Below are 21,248 nucleotides of genomic sequence, written 5' to 3' on the forward strand. Positions count from 1 at the left end.
CTATGGATGCTTATGGAGGATTGAGATTTAATACTAAGCTTCAAATATGAAATGAAAAGCTAAATACTATGCTAGAGTAGATAGTGATGTTATGAGAAAGCTCTATGCTAATGCCAGTATAACAACAATACTCTAAAATGCTTCTCATTTTGCTTGAGGAGAAGGGTTCTATTTATAGAAGAAATAGGGAAATGAAGGGTTAAGATTGAGCAATCTTAACAAGGGTTAGGATTGAAAGTTGGGGATCCATGTGCACAATTGGCACCAATAAAATGGTGACAAGTTTCAACATAGGATTGGGTTGAGAGAAGAGGTTGGAGGCATTAAAGGCCTGAGAAGACCTCATGGTTATCTAGAAGGTAAGGGTCAAGTCTAAATTAAGATTACCCATTGGATTAAGAGTTAATCCAAGGATAAACCTTTGTGCAAATGTTTAAGAGATAATCATGGTCAAAGCATTAATGGCCTGATGAGACCTTTGGGTTGGGTAGAGGTTGAGTCAAAACAAATGTTTTAACCATGTGGGAGGGTTTGAGGTAACCATTAATGGTTATTGGAGACTTTGGGGATTAAGTGGTTGAAGGTTGAAAGCCTTCAATGGTTATCAAAGACTTTGAGCCATTTAGTGGTTGAAGGTTGGAAGCTTTCAAAGGTTATCCAAGACTTTGAGGGTTAATTTGTTGAACACACAAAGCATTAATTGTTTTTCAAAGACTTTGGAGTCTTTGAGAAGTGACTCCAATTTGCTTAGGAATGTGACAATATTTAGGGGATGGATTAGGCTAATTAGGAAGGGTTTAGAAGAATCTAGAAGGGGTTTAGGCATACAAGTGGATTTTGTAGGAAAATGCAAGTGGGAGAAATTTTGGTATTTTCAATTAAAATAAAATCATTTATTTCAATTAAATGGTGTAATTTGCATTTGGATAAATATTCAAATAAATATTAATTTATTTAAATGAGAAAAATGAAGATAAAGCATTAAAATGCTTGAAGACTTTGAGGGAAACCATTAAAGGCTTGAAGACTTTAAGGAAAACCATTAAAGTCTTAAGAAGACTATAGAAGGAAGCCATCAAGTTTGAAGACTTTAAAGCCATCAAGTTTGAATACTTTAAGGGAAACCATTAAAGGCTTGAAGTGGGTGAGGATAAATAGGATTTTAAATAAATAATTTATTTAAAATAGTTGTGCAACTTGCTTTTGTAGGAAAATACAAGTGGGTGGAGGATAAAGGTGATTTAAATAAATGATTTATTTAAAATAATTGTGCAACTTGCATTTGTAGGAAAATGCAAGTGGGTGGAGGATAAAGGTGATTTTAAATAAATGATTTATTTATTTAAATGTGAGAGGTGGGATTTTGGGGGATTTAAATAAATATTAATTTATTTAAATGTGAGAGAAGATTTAATTAAACAAATATGATTTATTTATTTAATTAATGGTCTGAATTTGGTTAAGTGAATTAAATCAAATAAATTGAATAATTTATTTAATTAATAGGAGAATAGGGTTAAGATGAATTAATTAAATATTAATTTAATTAATTATTAATTGATGGTTAAATAATCAAATAAATACTAAGTATTCATTTAATTAAGTGGACAGATTTATGTGACTACAGGACCACTTGGTATAGAGTCATGATGAGGAATGGAATATCTGTTTTGTCCATGTATACCATACTCTATAGGCATGTGATGAGTTTGTTCTAATGTGTTGCCCCCAAATTTTACATGGGGTTTCCTTGTGTCCAAATTTTGATCATGCCTTTGGATATCGAATTGCTTTGGTGGTTGGTCCTTAGCATTGGTATGTGATTGAGTATATTTTTCTGCATAAGACTTCCATAATGGTCTACGAAGGTGAGTATCATATGCTTGACCATGTGTATGTGGGACCTCAGGTTTTTGAAACAAATATTATGGTGATTCGGGCACCATATGTGGTCCTCTATTGCCTCCACTATTAGGCCTCCTTTGATCCATGTTGAGTTGAGGTTGTTGCAAAGGTCGATGTTCCATTATTTGAGACATATCAAAATCATGAGGTATCTTGGTTCCACTTTGTGCCATCACTTGTAAGAAATATTGTCTATCTCTTCTCATGATTTCCTCAACCAACCTATTAAAATGGGGATCCATGATGGAGTCTTTTACTTCTACTGAATGTACGAAAAAGTTGTCCATATTGTCATTGTGTGTATCATTGTTGTTTTTAGTGTCCATGTTCTCAACATTTGGAATGTTTCTATAGGCATCCATGTCAGGTAATATGGTATGATCAGAATTGAAAAAGACATCATTGACATACTCATAGGCACTCATGTTTGTGGATTCTTGAGCCTCTTTAGCTTCTCTCCTAGATTTTGGGGAATGGGTTTGAACCATGAACTAGGTCTTGACCAAGATGTGTGAGACTAGATGAAGATAAAAAAGAGTATGGAAGACCAAGAGTTGGATGGAATGTAAATGAATCTGAGGTTTACTTGCAATGTCCAAAGTGTAAGACCAAGTATGTATGTAGTAGAGTAGGTGTGGCTCCAAAGAGATGATAGTTTCTCTTGATGAGGTAAATTGACCTTGACTCTAAGTAAGACCAAATGAGACCCAAAGGTGATAGACCTTGATGAGGGACCACTTAGCAAAATGTTGGTGTATGTAGTGTGTTGACAAAGTAAGATGAGGACAAGCAAGTGACCTTTTGACTCAAGTTTAGACAAATGTGAATGTAATGCAAGATGTAAAGCAATGATGAACTTTGTGAGACCCATAAATAGGCTAAATTCTAGATGAAAACCCTAAGGGATAACCTAGGAAGCTCAATAAGTCTGAAACTAACTGCTCTTGTTTGTTGGACTATAAATTTTTCCAATTTTGAACACAGACGTGCCTGTATACTTCACAGACGCGGTCAAATGACACAGACGTAGTTGAACACTGCACATATGCTTTTCTGAGATTTTGTGAATGCAATTTTGCTTAAGAGAACATAGATGTGTTTCTGTACTTCATAGACATGGTTAAATGACACAAATGTGTTTCTGTCAGACACAGACGCGTTTCTGGAAATTGGGTGCAATTTTTCCAATTTGTGAAGTTGCTGTTGTGACCAAATCTGAATTTGTTTGACTATTTTTCGTGACAAGAAGACACAATGTTGATGAAGACTCAATGTTTGCAAGTGTTTAGACTCAAAATGACTCAAAAGAAAGTGTGTTATTTGATGTAAAAAAAAATTGCATACACTTGAAGACACAAAAGACACAATGTTTTGATGTTTTGATCTTGAATGTTTGAATGTTCAAAATAAGACAAGCACAATTCTTATGGCTGGCCAGGACAATAGTTGTTGATCCCACATGGGGTTTCCCCCGAGGCTACGCTATTTAGAGTGGTTGCTTAGATGCTTGACCCCACTAGCTCCACCCTCGGCACTCACTTCTTCGAGGCAGCCAAGAATTAGTCCCCACGAAAACTCCCTGTGGCGAACTTTGTATCTCTACTAAGAACCGTATGTGTGTGGGCCTCTCCAGAGGTCCAACCTCTTGTCCTAACAACTAGAAGGCTTTTGGCTTTCTAAAACAAAAAGGTGCTAGTAAGGGCATCTGCTCGTGTGGCCATACATGCGGCACTTTCAGCTCTGTAAATACAAAAGGCTCCCAGCTGGTAGGGGTTTATGCCCTACAAGTGATCTAATAAATTTGATCAAACGGGTTTATGGGGAGACATAGTGTTGGTATAAACTAATCAGCACACGTTACCCATGGCTTTCACCATGGATACAATTATTTATAGTGGTTCGGAAGAGGTGGGTTTTCCTCGCTACCACTTGGGTCGTTCTCTCCTCACTAGTAGTCCTAATGACCACACGGGGAGATAGGCCCTCTAGAGATTAAACAAAAAGAGTCTATTGCTCAAGACACAAAAGACACTGGTTCAATTTTAGTGCACTAATTGAAGTGTTTGCTAGTCTATGAAAACAAGGCACAAAATAAAGATTAAAAACCCTTGCCAAAGTTCTGCAACAAAGATTTGTTAGTAGTTTTGCAATAGTACCCCTCCTGCAAGCACACAAGTTAGGTAAATTTTTAGATCCAAAAGGCTTTGTGAAATAGGGGCCTTCGATAAGACGATTCACTTCCAAGACAAGCTGCACCAATTTTGTTAGCTAAATCACAAGGTGTTAGCCCGAAATAAACCAGATCTGAAATCCAAATGACGAAATAAAGCCTCAAAACTGGATCAAAAACTGAAAAATGCAAGATCTGAAACACAGAAGTGATTAAACCTAACGCAGTCGCAGCAAAAAATCACAAACGTGCCTAAAGCCATCGCATACGCACCTAGATAACACAGACGCGGCTCCGGAACATAGACGCATCTCAAAGGTGCATAGACGCAATTTAAAAACAGACGCAACCCTGCAATCTGCAAAATAAGATAAAATAATGTCGAACACAGACGCGATTACGGAGTTCACAGACGCAACAGGAAAGCAAAAACGCGGTTCCAGAATGCGCAAACACGGAAATGCCGAAAGTTTGTCGAAAATGTTAGATCTGCAACTTCAAAAACATAAAATTTGCAACAATAGATGTTAAATGCAAAAGGGACAAGAGTCCCACCAGGTGTGCCAAAATGTTTATGGTAAAAATGGAAACAACAATATTGAAAGACTAAAATGGATTCAACCACAAAACCCTAGCCTAACAACAACAAAGATCTACCATAACATATGAAGATTACCTAAGACAATGCAAATCAAATGAAATCACAAAGATTATACCATCACATGTCCAATAGGGTTTGGATCTCCATTCTTCCTATCTCCATTGATCTTTCTTGATATATTTGCTCTCAGATTTTATATGTGCACAAGAGCTCCACAAAGAACATAAATGTGGTTGCAAGTAGGCTTGATCGCATATGAAAGTTTGAATGCTAGAAGACTTTATTAGGGTTGATAATGAAGGAAGCATCTCCTTATATAGAAGACACTATAAGAAATGGAGGGATAAGATTGGGAGGTGTAAAAGATAAATGGTCGGCTAGGATTAGAGGATAGGTAGAGAAAATAAGAAAATAATGAAAGGGTAGGTAGTGTAGGAATTAAGAGATGAATGACATGTGTCATGGGTAGAAAAGGCTAATGAATTAATTAAATAAATAAAGATTCATTTAATTAATAGAAGAAGTGGGATCAATTAAATAAATAAAAGTATTTATTTAATTTAGAAAAAGGACAATTTAAATAAATAAATAAATGTATTTATGTAAATGAGAAATAAGGCTAGAAGAGGATAAATGAATTAATTAAATAAATAAAGATTTATTCAATTAATAAAAGAATTAGGCTTAAAATAATTAAATAAATAAAGATATTTATTTAATTACACAAGACAATTTTAGGTGTCTACAATTACTTCTTGAAAAGGAATGACAAAAAAACACATCTAACTTGTTGAAAGGTATCTTTTCATGATATATAAACAATTCTATTATTTATTAAATACGAAAAAAATTTATCTTTCTATGATATATAAACAATTCTATTATTTATTAAATATGAAAAAAATTTAAATCTAGATTTAAAATAAACAAATCTAAATTAAAAAGCAACTTATTATTATTTATTAAATGTAAAAAATAATAATCAAAATCTACATTTAAAAAAAATTCTAATTTAAAAAATTATGTTTTAAAATCTAGATTTAAAATCTATTTATTTATTTTTTTTGTATGAAATCATTTCATATTCTAAGATAAGACTCTAAAAATTATATTTTTAAATCTAGATTTAAAAGAAACTTCTATTTTTTTTTTTCATGCAAATCATTTAATATTCTAAAATAAGACTAAATTCTAAAAAATATTAATCATACGAAATTAATTAATCTATGCTAAAGGTAAAGATTTTTTAAATTTGATATCTCTTAGCGTCCTCTACATAAATTTTATTTATAAAATATAAGTATGCTAGTTTTATTTTCATACTAAACTATTTCTATATGAATGAAATGGGTTAGACCATTTAATTTACTTACTTAATAAAATAGACTATTTATGGACTGAATATATATTATTGAACCTTATCCAATATATTCAAAATTACCTTCATGGCTATTAACTTGTGCGTTCAAACTTTTATGCAAAAATCAAGCTAATGGAACTACTAGATTTAAGGGGGAAAAAGTTTAAAAACCAAAATATAAAGATTCTAAAGATTACATATTTTAAGGTAGTGTTTCTAATTATATTGTTTTTTAAAAGAAAAACTTTAGAGTTCATGAAATGAGTAAAACCATATTCAATTTGATTTTTGTTTCATAGATTTTCTCTCCCAGATTTACTTTCCATTTCCAATCAATAATTTATCATTAATTGTTTCTTAAATGAAACTAATTAATTCGTGAACTAAGTTTCTTTTCTGAACCCACGCATAAATATTAATTAATTCATTAACCAAGTTTATTTTCTAACCCACACATAAATACTAATTAATTCATTAACTAAGTTTCTTTTCTAACCCACACATAAATATTAATTACCCCTTTTCTCGTGTTTATAACTAATTAAATTATAAGTTTTAGTGTAAGTAATTGATTTAAAAGTCAATTCTATTAATATTAATTATTTTGCATGTTCAATTTTATACAATATGTTTTTATAATTAAAGTCAATTGCAATAATAATATTTACTATGTCAAACTTCAAAATAGGATAACCTAACATTATTTTATTATTTAGTATTAAATCTAAACACTTATAATGTAATAATATTGGATGTGTTAAAATAATGGATTGATATCTTCTCTTTTCTTTGTATTTGAAAAATCTAATTTTTCATTAAACTATGTTAAATTAGGTATTTCAAAATAGATATGCAATAGATCAATTTCTTATATTTTATCGATAAATCTATTAAGATGAATGTTGTTTTCAATGAATTTAATTTAACTTTTAGTGTTTCATGTTATGAATAAATTAAAACACCATTGGCTTTGTTTTGAAAGAGAATTAGATTGAAAACTCCAAATTTAAATATTATTTGAAACCAATAGAAAATCTTAATAATAATTAAAAAGCTATATTTATTTCCTTTATAAAAGACTAAAATAGATTTTCATTTTATTTCCTAAGATATTACAAAGAAATAAAAAACTTAATATTTTTTTGAATTAAAACTAAATAAATTTTATAGATCAAACTTTCTTAATCGTTTGGAGGAGAATCCACTTATCTCGTAATGCTCTCCTTTGTTGAAGATCTTCAATCCCTTTGATTTCTTCTTGACTCTTCATCTTGCTCCCTTCCAAAAATCTTAACTTTTCTTCAATTCTCAAATAATATTTCTTACCAAAATCTAGAAAGAGAAAGAGAAACTCCAAAAACAACATTTTGAAAAAAAAAATGTCTTCCAAAAACAAACCTTCTCCAATTCATACAACATTTCTCAATTTATAGATTTTGGAGTTGTAAAATAATTTTCCTCCCTTGTCATAAAAATATCATGAATACAAATATTCTTGTCATAAAATGAATTTGTAACTCTCATGTCATAGCATTTGCTAAATTAAAATTCATTTCATCCAAAATAAATAAATATTGAAATCTCCATTTCATCCAAAATAAATAAATATTGAAATCTCCATTTGTCATAGAATATGCTAATAATAAATTTTCTCTTTTCTATTATACCATGTGTCTTGGCATTCCCTTTTTCTCCTACACCATTTGCTAAAAAAAATGCTATAAAATAAATATAAATAAGTATTTATCTATTGTTTAAATTTTAAAATTAATTACTTGCATCTCTTTATTATTATAATGTAAAGAATATGTATGTGTGTTTTTGGTTTCTTAGTAAAAGTAGTTTTATATATATTAGTCTATTATTATATTTTATCAATTTTATTATTTAATTTAATGCATTTATTAATTTTGAGTTTGTTTGATTTATTGGTTAATTTTTAATTTATTACAAATAAATAATCGATCAATTCCAACATTACCCAAGATTTTTTAATATTCTAACTAAGAGGGTTATGACATTTTTTTGGTACAATACCCTATTTCTTTGTTTATTTGTTTTTCATTTCTCCCTTAAATTTACCTTTATACATGTCAACTAGCATTAGAATAAGAAATTGAACCCACTCTAAAGGTTCCTATAATATGGTTCAACTAAATTAGAGAATCCCATTGCTATGATTAGATATGGGTGTAACTTGTGTGAGACAAACCAAAAATTATTTTGGCTCATATGTATGTTGAATCATCAACATTATCACTATTGACATTAAGGTGCATTAGTTCTTATCTGTGCCAATGTAAAATTGCCTATATCTCATCACGTGATTTGTTATAAATTTAATGTAGCTTATTTCAACAAGTTTTTTTTAATTTAAATACTATTTATACAATTTACATATAATTATTTTTCATTTATAAAATATGATTATCTTTCACTTTTAAAATTTCAAGTATTATCACAAGTTATATTCACTCAACTTTGATGTCTTATAATAGAATATTATAATTTTATATGAAGATTTACAAATAATCATCTACTATCTTCAATTAAAATAATGAAGCTCATAGGTTAACAACCTTAACCTAATTATTAGATCTTAAGTTATATATTATTTTTAATTTTTTTCTAATTTATGTTTACAAATGATTTAATTAATTTTAAATATAATTTTTAAAAACCAACTTCAATATAAATAATTATTATTTTTTATTAGAGGTGACCCATGTAGTATAGTGGTTAAAACACTTGTTTGGTGAAACTGTCACGAAAGTTCAAATCGTAGTTGGGGACTATTAAAAACTAGTATAATTTATTAATAACTATATGTTTTAAATTTTAAATTAAAGTATAAATTCATTTGTTTATCAACTATTCTAAAAATAATAATTATAAACTCAAAAAAAATTGTACCACCAAATTTTAACCAAATTAAAATGCAGTAGAAGACTTTCTTTTTTAAGTTTTGAAATATTTGTATTATAGTAATTGTAATGATGCATCTACCATTAAGTTATGTTTATCTAATTTTGAATTGGAAAAAATCATAAAGATAAAATTTCGAGAATAGAAATATAGTTATAATATCTTATGATCCATCATCAATCCAGGATCTCCTCGGACAGGTAATGAAGAATGGATAACCCAAAAGAAGAAAGCCAAGGCCAAGAAAGTGGATGTGGGGGGTACTGAAAATAAAGTTGGCAGACCCTCAGAAAGGGTCCTAAGACATAAAGTTATGGCTAGGGACATTGCAAAGGGCAGGCAACTGACCCTTGATGGAATCAACAGAAGTAAGAAATGAAGTTCCTCTCCTGGAACATAAGGGGTCTGAACAACCCCCAGAAGTAGTTCGCTATAAAACAACTCATTTTGGATATGAAAATTGATATTTGCCTTCTTCAGGAAGTCAAAATGTCCTACCAAACCTTTGCTATTGTTGTTGGTAAACTCTAGTCGGGGGTGGCTTTCCTGTATGTTGATGCTTTGGGGGCGTCTGGGGGTATTGCCACCCTGTGGGACCCCATTAATATTAAAGGTAAGTTTTTTGCTAGCTCCCAGAAATTCCTAGCGATTACTCTTCAATGAGGTGAACACTGTTGGAAGATGTTCAACATCTATGCCCCCAACTCCAAGATGGGAAGACGACTAGTGTGGGAGGAAATTTCTGATCTCATCTTTGCTAACCAGAAGGCCCAGTATATGCTAGCAGGAGATTTTAATTCTCCCCTCTACCCCTCAAAGAAGTGTGGAGGTCTTGTTGATTTTACTGATAGTATGGGAGATCTTGCCAGCTTCATCAATGTTTCTAGCCTTGTGGATACTGACCTCCAAGGTGCTCCCTTCACATGGTCGAACAATAGGAAAGGAAAACATCTAATTCAAGTCAGACTGGATAGATTCCTGGTCTCCACCAACTGGGACATTAGCCATAACTCCTTCCCAAAAATGCTCCCAAGGACTACTTCTGATCATAACCCCCTTCTTTTCCATTGGAAGGATAGACCCTACCAGGGTCCCCCCCCCCTCTTTCGCTATGAGATTATTTGGGCCTCTCACCCTGACTTCAGAGATCTGGTTAGGAATTGGTGGGCTACCTCGGTCCAAGGGACAACTATGTTCAGAATTGTGGAGAAACTAAAGCTCATTAGCAAGGAAGTCAAAGGCTGGAATAGGACTACCTTTGGGGATATCTTCAAAAAAAACAAGGATCTGGGCTCCAGACTAGAACAACTTCAAAATATTATGGCCACTGGTAACCCCTTGGACCCTATTTTGATGGAGGAAGAGGACTGCCGCAAGAACTGGAAGGATATCCTCTCTAAGGAGGAAGTTTACTAGAAGCAAAGATCCAGAATTCAATGGCTGAAGGAAGGGGACATAAATTCAGCCCTCTTCCATAGATCGGCTTGCATTCACGGGAGAAGGAACTACATCAAAAGTCTCAAGGATGAATCTGACCAGGAGATCACTGGAGATTCCTTAATCGGACAGAGTGCTACTGATTTTTTCATAAGGTTATACATGGAGTTTGGAGGAAAGGATGTTTCTCTTCAAGATAGCCTTGTGAGTAAGCTTCCGATTGTCATTGAGGAGGAGGATAACAGTCAACTAATGACCCCTATCTCTGCGGAAGAAGTCCATTTGGCGGTCTTTGCAATGGGGGCTTATAAGACCCCAAGTCTGGATGGTTTCCCCCTGGCATTCTTTCAAGATTACTGGGACATTGTTAACTATGATGTTACCAAAGTTGTGAAGGATTTCTTTAAGACTGGGAAATTACTAAAAAACATCAACAACACTTACATTGTTCTTGTCCCTAAGACTGTAAATCCCAATTGCATGAAGGAGTTTCGACCCATAAGTCTATGCAATACCATATACAAGATAATCTCCAAGGTCCTTGTGAATAGAATTAAACCCCTCCTGGCGAAATTTATCAGCCCGTCCTAGAAAGATTTTTTCCCGAGTCGCCAAATTTTGGAAGCTGCCATTGCCACTCATCAAATAATCCACTCCATGGATAGGAGCAGAATACTAGGTATGGCTTTCAAACTGGATATCTCAAAAGCATATGACAAATTTAATTGGTGTTTTCTTTTCAAATCTCTCTTAAAGCTTGGCTTCAACCAAAAGGTGGTGGATATGATTTGAGAATGTGTTACCACGGTCCAGTTCTCTGTCTTGATTAATGGGACTCCTAGGGGTTGCTTCAAAATGGAAAAAGGTATCTGGCAAGGCAACCCTCTGTCCCCTTACCTTTTTATCATGATTGTTGAAGTCTTGAGCAGAAATGTGGCCGACCTAGTTACCAATGGAAGACTCCAAGGATTCAAAGCTGCTTCCACGCTCCCCCCCTCTAATATTCAACAATTCGTAGATGACACCTTTCTTTTTGGCAAGTCTTCTGTCATGGAGGCAAAGAAATGGAAGAATTTACTGACCGATTATGCCAAGGCCTCGAGGCAATGTATTAATTATAAGAAGAGTAATCTCTTCTTCTTCAATACTCCTAATGATCTCCAACGACTATCCTTGGTCTCCCCCTTATGGTCAACGAAGTCACTCCCACTTTCTGGAACACTATCCTTGAACGGATGCAAAAAAAGCTTGCTGGATGGAAAGGGAAGTTCCTTAGTAGTGCATGGAAGCTCCAACTCCTCGCGGCTTCCCTACAGGGAATTCCCATGTATTTCCTCTCCATGTTTAAAATATCGGGTGCCATGGGGGAAAAACTTGAGAAAATCCAAAGAACCTTCTTATGGACGGGCCTGGAGGAGAAAAAGCGCCTTGCTTTGGTCAATTGGGATAGCGTGTGCTTACCCAAGTCAATGAGAGGCTTGGGTATAAGAAAGATAAATGCCCTAAATAAGGCGCTAATGGCAAAAATTGGATGGATCCTGGCTAAAGGTGAGGCGGACTGGTGTAACATTGTCAAAGCAAAGTACCTGGACCGGGAGCAATTCTATTACAATTTGAGTACGGTCGACCTTCCCCAAGGTTCTAAGCTATGGAATAACATCCTAAAAAGCAGATTGATAGTAAGAGAAGGATTGAAATGGCAACTTGGAAATGGTAGGAAGGTTAGATTTTGGGAAGAGGCTTGGGCTGAGGACAGGCCTTTGGCTAACACTAGTTTCCACCAAATTATGCACCATCTAAAGGGACTCCTGGGGGATTACATAGCTGATTATATGGAACCAAGAAGGGGATGATGGAGGAACATTTTCCAGGTCTTCAGCAACAGGCCTAACCTAGTTCCCATAGATCAGGTCCTTCAGAACATTATGTTGGAAACTAGAATCCCTCTGGCCTCTCATGAGGACAACTTTATCTGGAAAGAGACCCAATCGGGCACCTTCTTGGTCAAATCTGCTTACAGACAACTCCTGAGACCCCCTGCTGATGTTGAGTGCTGGAAGAAGATATGGAACCCTCAGCTAATCCCTAAAATTAATTTCTTTTGGTGGTCCCTAATGCATGGTAAAACCCTCACTTTGGATAGCCTGAAAAAGAGGGGTTTTCGTCGCCCCAATAGATGCAGCCTATGTAAAGCTAATGAGGAAACTATTGACCACATGTTTGTCCTCTGCCCCTTTGTTGAATATTTGTGGATTAACACTCTCCAGAAATGTGGTCTCTATTGGGTCTTCTAGAATGACATTAAACAGTTTGTTTTGGATGGAACCTCCCCTCCCATCACCCTCTCATCATCCAATTATGGAGACAAATACCACCGCACATCTGCTGGGCTTTATGGAGAGAGAGAGAAAAAATGGAATTTTTAGAGATACTAAAACCCCTCCTGATAGTGTTGCTCATATTTTCTTTAAGATGATCTCTGAAAACATAGAGGTGACAAAATGGAAAACCCCCCCTAATCCCCCTAATTGGATAGAGAAAAAAATTGTTGAAAGATGGAAGCTCCCCCCAGAGTTTGAAATCTTCAACAATAGTGCCAAAAACAAAAGGAGTTTGACCAAATGGTCAACCCCAAAATTACACTGGTATAAGCTGAACTTTGATGGTTCGGCCCAAAATACCTGTCAAGCGGGGGGTGGAATCATCCGCGACCATTTGGGGAACACTGTGGCAGCCTACGCGGGTAACCTAAAGAACAATATTGTCACTCAAGCGGAGGGAATGGTCCTCCTATGGGGTCTGAAATTTGCCAACTCCATAAGAATTAAATAACTAGAAATTGATGGAGACTCACAGATTATTGTGGAAACTATGAAAGGGAGAGCTACTGCTGGTTGGAGAGTGGAGTCCATTTTGAGGGATGTCAGGAGCCTACTGGCCAACCTAGATGGCTTCACCACCTGACATGTCTTTAGAGAAGGAAACAAAGCTGCTGATTCCATGGCAGTGGTGGGAAGGCTGCAAAATGGCTTACGATGTTGGAGGGACCCCAGTCCGCTATCGGTTACCACCAAGGTGATCTTGGAGAGGGAAAAATCCTATGTCCAAGATGGAACATGTTTATCTATCCAAAGATGAAGAAAACCAACTTTCAAATTTTAAGTTGGGACAGGAATCCCGCCCATTATGAACTCAGGCTACCACGTATCCACGACAAGCTTAGTCACCACTCTCACAAGGGATGGATTTATGATGACAATACAGATATCGGGAATGATTATTTCCTCATTATTACCCGGACGGAGCCAACTAGCGGCGATAAAGGTGAAGGAAGGGAAAGGTCAAATCACACTAGCTCGATTGAAGGTCTGCACATTCCTAGTAGATTTCCTAATTTTGATATCTACTCGAACATAAGAGATAATAATCACCCCGATTATTACGTCCTCTTATCTCAAGTTTGGCACAGATTTTATGTCAACTCTGCCTTAATTCTGCCTTGGCTCTGCGTTTTTGCTAGAAGGACTCACATTCACTTTGTTAAGCTTGAGGAACCGAGAATGGGGGGGACAGGCTCATACTAGAACTCGATAAAGTGGACGATTTCAAAGCTAAACTGGTAGTGTGGTTCGTCTGCTCGAAGGGCGACATTCATAAGTTCATGGAAAATATGAAGGGAAACGATGAAAGACTCTCATTTGAAATAAATGAAGAGGTCATAGCCCAGGCGATGGGTCTTTCTATGGAGGGGAGGAAATGGAAAAAGCAGAGTCGTATTGCGGATACCACCAGCCTGAACCAGTTCTTCCACGAGGGCGAAAACCCTATTAAGAGGGCTGGCGGATTCAACAGGGAGGAGCTCCCTCCCCCATGGGATGAGGTCTATTATATTGTGATGAAATATTTCACACTGGAGGGAAGGTATGGTATCTTCTATTACTACCATCTCCCTTTCCTTAACCATTTGAGAAATAAGGACTATATTTCCATTCTATTTTTCTTGCTTCATTCTCTGGACGCTAATGTTAAGGACATTGTTGAAGCTAAGAAAAAAGGGAAATATTTCCCTATCCTCCACCAAGGCCTCATTCTTCGCCTGTACAACTTCCACCTCGCTCTTTGCCCGCCTCATTCCATCTCCATCCAGAATGTGACTAATACCAGCCCTTCGACCCACCCTTTGGCTAAAAATGATGCTAGCCCCCCTCGACTCCCGAAAATTGGCTCTTGCAGTAAGAAAACTAAAAAACACTCCCCTGAGGAGGTCAGAACTCCTAAGAAAGGCAGAATCCAGGAGATTGATTCTAACATGGATATCACCGATGAGGCCAATACACCCCTCCGCTCTAGCAGGCTTGCCTCTAAACCCTTGGAAAAATCTCTGAGAGACCACTCCTCTTCGCAAGACACTGGAAATTCCATCCCGACTGATAATGTGGTTTTGCTCCACCATAACCCGACCCCTCACTCTGTCAGCTCCACCTAGGCTTCTAAAAGCCCCACCTCTTCAAAGAGTCTGGAGCCTACAAATTTCCCCTCCCTGAATTTCAGACTAGATAAAATGATGGTTGTGGAGGAAGCGAGTAGCATAAAAGAGGAGGAGGAAAACAACCTGGTGGAGTTGGAGAAAAAGATGGTGGCCCTTTCTGATAATGTGCAAGATATCACCAGCAGACTGGAGGCGGCGGAGTCCAAAATGCATGATGTTTCTAAAATTAGCCATGAATGTTATGCGCTGCTCGGCTACCACTATGTGCCTCATGCAGGAAAGTGCGTCCAAAGGTAAAGGCAAGGATGACGAGGACTACAAGGCCCTATTCAAATTCCTCACCAAGGAATGGGCAAGAAAGCTCCTCCCCAAGAGGAGCCATGGGAAAAAGAAGTAATTCTCTGAATGCGGCAGAAAGCTAGTTTTTTGTCTACGTTTAGTAGCCTATGGGCGGATAGCATTAGCCTATGCTTTTGTTTGAATTTCTATGTTTATTGCCCTGTGTGGCAAATGTCTAAAACTCTACTTATTACTGCTTTATTTCTGATAAACTCTCGTAGAATGACAATTATTTTTTATAGAGGTAAAAGACTTTAACTCTGCTAATTATATGCGGAGAGTGGTCCTGCCATTGTTCTCCTTAATGTTCCTATAGGTCAGCCCCCTTGTTTTTTGGCTGCTTTTAATATCAAAAACAATATATTATATTTTAAAATTAAAAGTCTTAAATATGAAGGATAACTATCGTAGATTGACATATATCTACCATCTTTTCGACACATGTACATATGCAAACATATAAAAATATACATTTATATTTGAGAATATTGATAAAACTTTAAGAATTATTGTTTTATATTTTTTTCAAATGTGCATCTAGGCTCTCCATAGCTTCTTTAATTATATCTTTTATAATTTGATCAATCAATTTTAATCTTTATAAATATTTGAATGCATATATTAATTATATTTTCATCATAAAAATAAGAAACCAAACAAACATCAAATTTATACATCAAATTATAAAACATAAAATATTTATCTATCCTTCAAAGTTTTGTCTTTCTAAATTTTATGAAAAACTTTCTTTTTAATATTATAAATTAAAAAAATTAAGTTTCAACATAAAATATATCAAACTACAAAACATAAAATAGTTATCTAAAATTTATCTTTCTAAATTTTATTAAAAAAAATAAATTAATATTATAAAATTAAAATAATAAACTCTCAACATAAAATATATCATTAATTAAAACTTATATTATGTTTCATAAATAAAAATAAAAAATTGGATCTTAAGTAAAATAAATGTTTTTTAATTATCAAAATAGTAAAAGCATGAAAAGGGGGAAAGATAAGGGAAAACTTATAAGAAGATCTTTCAAAAAGGCATAAAATTACAAGTTGAAAAAGGAAGTTTTCTATTATTTGTGATTTGTGATGGTTTTATGTGATTTTTCTTAAAATGTTACTCCACACAATTATTGAGTTATGCATTTATGTTTATTTGGATGCATAATAAAATTGTCTCTATAATTTCATGTAAAATTTCATCCTATTTTGAACAATAACTTTTAGATAAATAGATAAATAATTCTAAAGTAAAATATCTCTTAAATTAATTTTTATTTATTGATTTCTCTATTACGTAAAAATTATCTATTTATGTGTGTTTCTCTAACATAAATATGTAAACACTTTTATGATTTTTAAATAAATATATTTAAAATATTTATACTATAATTATGAAAAGGAATATATACAAATAATTTATAAGAATAATCCATTTCCTATGTGTGCAAGCTTCTTGCAACTGTGTATGTCCATAAAAAATACATACAGAGTTACAAACCAACACACAAACATATACCAAATTTTAATTAATATTAAAGAAATTGAAAATACTTAATTTTTTAATAAAAAATAAATTATAATTTTCATTATTTCCATTTACATTCGGAATTCTCCTGTAAAAATCACCCTTTTTATTTTATTTGCCTACCATCTCAATCTACTAAATTTCTGATATTGATTCAAAACCACTGTAAATCCAGCCAAAATGATAAAAATAAACAAAAAAATCCAAGAACTGTTTACAGAAATGAGAAACGGTCGACAGTTAAAACAACAGTCGCTAAAGACACCTCAACGTAGAAATACCAGACCAGATGTAGACTCATAACAAACTGTACAAATTTGCATTGACACCATTCGAAAACAGAAGCACCGACACCATTTTAAAACAGCACAGGAACCAACCAAATTGATTCAAATTAGGTAAGTTGGTAATCCAATCTTGACTCTTTTCAAGAAATTAATTTATTCCATTCACATTCTTGAAATGTGTGAGCACTGTGCAGCCACAATAATAATCAATTCCTTGTCTGTCTGTACCCCACTGCTTTTCTTTATTCTCTCTTTTGCTTTTCAAGAAGTCTCCAGCAGAATCCAAAGCATCGAAACAGGAACCTCCATTAAAAAATTCCCATTCCCTGCTCAAACAAAAAAGTTTCAGTTCCTGTTGGAACAGAGGATTGGAAGTCGGAACAGAGCACAGGAAAATGGAAGCAGAGACGAAGCTTCGAAATTCCCTAATCTTAACCTGTTTGCTGAGCCTGGCATTGCTGCCTGCGGTTTGTAGCGGCGGGATTGAGGGGAGGATAAAGACGATGGTGATTCTGGTTATGGAGAATCGATCCTTCGACCACATGTTAGGCTGGATGAAGCGAAAAAACCCCCAAATCGATGGAGTTACAGGAAAGGAATGGAACGCCTTGTCGACCACAGACTCGAATTCAGATCGAATCTTCTTCAGCGACGATGCAGAGTATGTGGATCCCAATCCAGGCCACTCTTTCGAAGCAATTGCAGAGCAAGTTTTTGGCTCAGACACCAATTTCAGTCGCCCCACCATGACCGGATTTGCACAGCAAGCCGGCAAAATCGACAGCAATATGTCGGAACTGGTAATGAAAGGGTTTAGGCCCGATGTCGTCCCTGTTTACTCTGCCCTGACCGATGAATTCGCCATTTTCGACCGCTGGTTTTCTTCTCTGCCCGGCCCTACTCAACCCAATAGGCTTTTCGTCTACTCTGCCACATCTCAGGGAGCAACTCTTCATGTTCCCAAGCAATTGGCCAAGGGTTATCCTCAGAAAACCATTTTCCAGTCGATTCATGAGTCTGGACTTTCTTTCGGTATTTATTACCATTCTATTCCCACTACTCTGTTTTACAGAGAGCTCAGGAAGCTCAAGTATGTGTCGAAATTTCACAGCTTTCAGAAGAAGTTCCAGCGCCATGCTGCTGGCGGGAGTTTGCCCAATTTGGTGGTTATTGAGCCCCGGTACTTCGATCTGAAGGATTCCCCTGCAAATGATGATCACCCATCTCACGATGTGAGCAATGGGCAGAGGCTTGTAAAGGAAGTGTATGAGGCTTTGAGATCTAGTCCGCAGTGGAATGAGACCTTGCTGGTCATTACTTATGATGAGCATGGCGGATTTTATGATCATGTGCCCACTCCTGTTAAGGATGTTCCTACTCCTGACGGAATCGTTGGCCCGCCCCCTTATTTTTTCAGATTTGATCGACTGGGTGTCCGAGTTCCCACCATTATGGTCTCTCCCTGGATCGACAAACGCACAGGTGGATTCATTTTCAATGCTTTTTTTTTTCAATTTGTTTTACTGGGTCTCAGAGTAGTTGAATTTGAGAGCTATTTGACTGTATGCAAAGTTTTTTCTATCAACATTTCAAATTGGATTGGACTGTAAGTAAGTGTTTTCTATCACCATTTCGAGTATTCTATCACCATTTCGAATCATACTCGATAATTATTCGAAATGGATTGCATTGTATGTAATTTTTTTCATTAACCATTTTGAATCATATTCTATTTTTTCTATCACCGATAATTCATCTACATTTTGAAATGGATTTTGAAATGGATTGCACTGTATGTAATTTTTTCCATTAACCATTTCGAATCATACTCAATAATTCATCTACATTTTGAAATGGATTGCACTACATTTTGAAATGGATTGCACTGTATGTAATTTTTTCCTATTAACCTGAAATAACCTGAAATACTGTATCTAATTTTATTTTATTTTTCAGTAAAAGCAAAGCTGAGATTTGTATTAATTATACATAATTACTAGCTGATTGATGAAGTATAAAAAAGCTTATTGATGTAATTTTTTTCATTAACCATTTCGAATCATATTCTATTTTTTCTATCACCATTTCGAATCATACTTGATAATTCATCGACATTTTGAAATAGATTGCACTGTAAGTAAGTTTTTTCATTAACCATTTCGAATCATATTCTATGATTCATCCTCCTAAATCTCAGAATGTTGTTTTGATGATTTGTTTTACAGTGGTGCATCGTCCTACTGGGCCATTTCCCAGCTCTGAGTACGAGCATTCTTCCATTCCAGCAACCATCAAGAAGGTTTTCAATCTCTCATCCAATTTCCTGACTTACAGAGATGCATGGGCTGGGACTTTTGAAGGCGTTGTGAGCCAGAGAAGCACTCCGCGAACTGATTGTATAGGTAATTTCTCTGCACATTTTTATAAGCTTAACTGCTAAGTATTTTTTCCCCTTTCTTGATGATGAAAATAAGACGAGGAAAAATTTCTCAGAAGCAATATATTGAGTAGATAATTTTTTCTAGAATATTAATTGAATAGAATATTAGTTCTTTAGCTTTCTTACATCTTGATGACTGATCATGGAGTGTGATGGAAATGTTGATGCAAAAACTATTACACAATCTAATATAGAAATCTTGTAGCATATCAACTATGGATTGTGGAAATCTGATATCATTGATGAATAAAAATTTTATATATTAAATAGATTGTTAAAAAATTGATAGATTAGATAAATTTGAATTTTAGAGGTGGGTATGTCATCTATCTTATCATTTTTTTTAATATTTGTAACACTATTTTATAATCTAATATATCTTATTTTTATTTTTAATATTTGTAACACTATTTTATAAATTAATATAAATAATACATCTATCTAAAGAAATGTAAAGAGATATCAATTGGACTTATTTTATAGATAATATTCTTAAAACATAATAAAAAATTAAAAACAAATGTTTCTTTTCAACCTTCTTGATATTAAATTTTTTGTAAACTTAATATGCATTTTTATATTAAAATGTTGTTTTTGAGATTTTATTTCATATGTTTTAACTTCATCGAGAGAATAAATTTTCAAGAGAAGTTAACATGGATGAAAATGGATGACAGAGACTTTGCCAGACATAAGTAAGATGATGAAGAATGGGGAGGTTGATGAAGAAGCAGAGTTGAGTGAATTTCAAAGAGAGGTTGTTCAATTGGCTGCGGTTTTGAGTGGGGATAGTGCTCTCAAGAGTTATCCAGAGGAAATAGGCAATAAGATGAATGTGAAAGAAGCACACTATTATACAGAGAATGCAATGTCACGTTTTGCAGAAGCAAGTAGAGAGGCCCTTGCGCTTGGAGCTTCTGACTCTATAATTGTGGAGATGAGGTCTTCCCTCACCACTAGGATCCATAAAAATATTAACAACAATCTGTGAGAAGTCCATCACCTCTTACATTGTTATAAGTTTTTCATCATTTTTTCATTTCTCCTATTAGCAAATTTGTCTAGTGGTGGAAATTGGATTGTAGATCTTACCTTATTTTTACTATAGTAGAATGTTGAGGTTTTGTAAATATGTGTGCTTGGTCACTTGTCCCTTGTTGAAGTATTGTGGAGACTAGAGTGGATTGCTCACATGCTCTCCTACACTTTAGGTGTAACATTAATTAAAAGTAATAGTGGTGTACTTGTTAGAGTAATATATATTTGATAATATTGTAAAATATATTTGTAGTCTTTATTCACTTTTTAAATATAGGACTAACAGTTAAGATTAATTTTGGAAGTTTAAATATGATGGTTCTATTATTATATTTGAATATCTTTATTATAAATGATAATTGTACCATATAAAAAGAGATATTTTAGATAGACTATGTGTATATGCTCTTCAGAAAAAGATTAAAAAGATTGTCATTGTGAAAATTTTGTATACTTTATTTATTTTTATTTACAACAATTACACTAAATGTAATTATGCTTTTAATTCTATTAATTTTTTATATACGTATACTTACCACTTACAGAAAATTTTTTAAAAAATGGAATTCAAATAATTTTTTAAATATTTATTTTAATTATTATCTTTGAAAATATTAATAATAATAATAATATTAAATATCATTTAAATTAAAAATTGATCAATCGTTCATATATATTCTTCATACAATTATTTATCCTCCCACCAAAATGTAA

At 34.2% G+C, this 21,248-nt stretch overlaps 1 protein-coding gene across 2 annotated transcripts; it reads left to right on the forward strand.

The window, feature by feature from the left end:
• Positions 1–17,193: 17,193 nt before the first annotated feature.
• Positions 17,194–20,778, forward strand: LOC131037350 (non-specific phospholipase C6). 2 transcript variants are annotated; one of them, XM_057969463.2, is made up of 3 exons: positions 17,194–18,538; positions 19,282–19,458; positions 20,174–20,778. In XM_057969463.2, the coding sequence occupies exons 1-3, from the start codon at positions 17,452–17,454 to the stop codon at positions 20,485–20,487; spliced, it is 1,578 nt and encodes a 525-aa protein (XP_057825446.2). In that variant the 5' UTR covers positions 17,194–17,451; the 3' UTR covers positions 20,488–20,778. The 2 variants fall into 2 exon arrangements, with proteins under 2 accessions (XP_057825446.2, XP_057825447.2); XM_057969464.2 differs by having other exon boundaries at positions 20,186–20,778.
• The last annotated feature ends 470 nt before the right edge of the window (positions 20,779–21,248 follow it).

The sequence above is a fragment of the Cryptomeria japonica genome, chromosome 3, assembly GCF_030272615.1.
Source record: "Cryptomeria japonica chromosome 3, Sugi_1.0, whole genome shotgun sequence".
Taxonomy (NCBI): domain Eukaryota; kingdom Viridiplantae; phylum Streptophyta; class Pinopsida; order Cupressales; family Cupressaceae; genus Cryptomeria; species Cryptomeria japonica.

Bases quoted from the DNA above. Each gene is read 5' to 3' on its own strand.
- LOC131037350 (XM_057969463.2), top strand. From the start codon at position 17,452: ATGGAAGCAGAGACGAAGCTTCGAAATTCCCTAATCTTAACCTGTTTG. The intron at 18,539-19,281 runs GTGGATTCATTT...TTTGTTTTACAG, and splicing joins CTGGATCGACAAACGCACAG to TGGTGCATCGTCCTACTGGG. The intron at 19,459-20,173 runs GTAATTTCTCTG...AATGGATGACAG, and splicing joins TCCGCGAACTGATTGTATAG to AGACTTTGCCAGACATAAGT.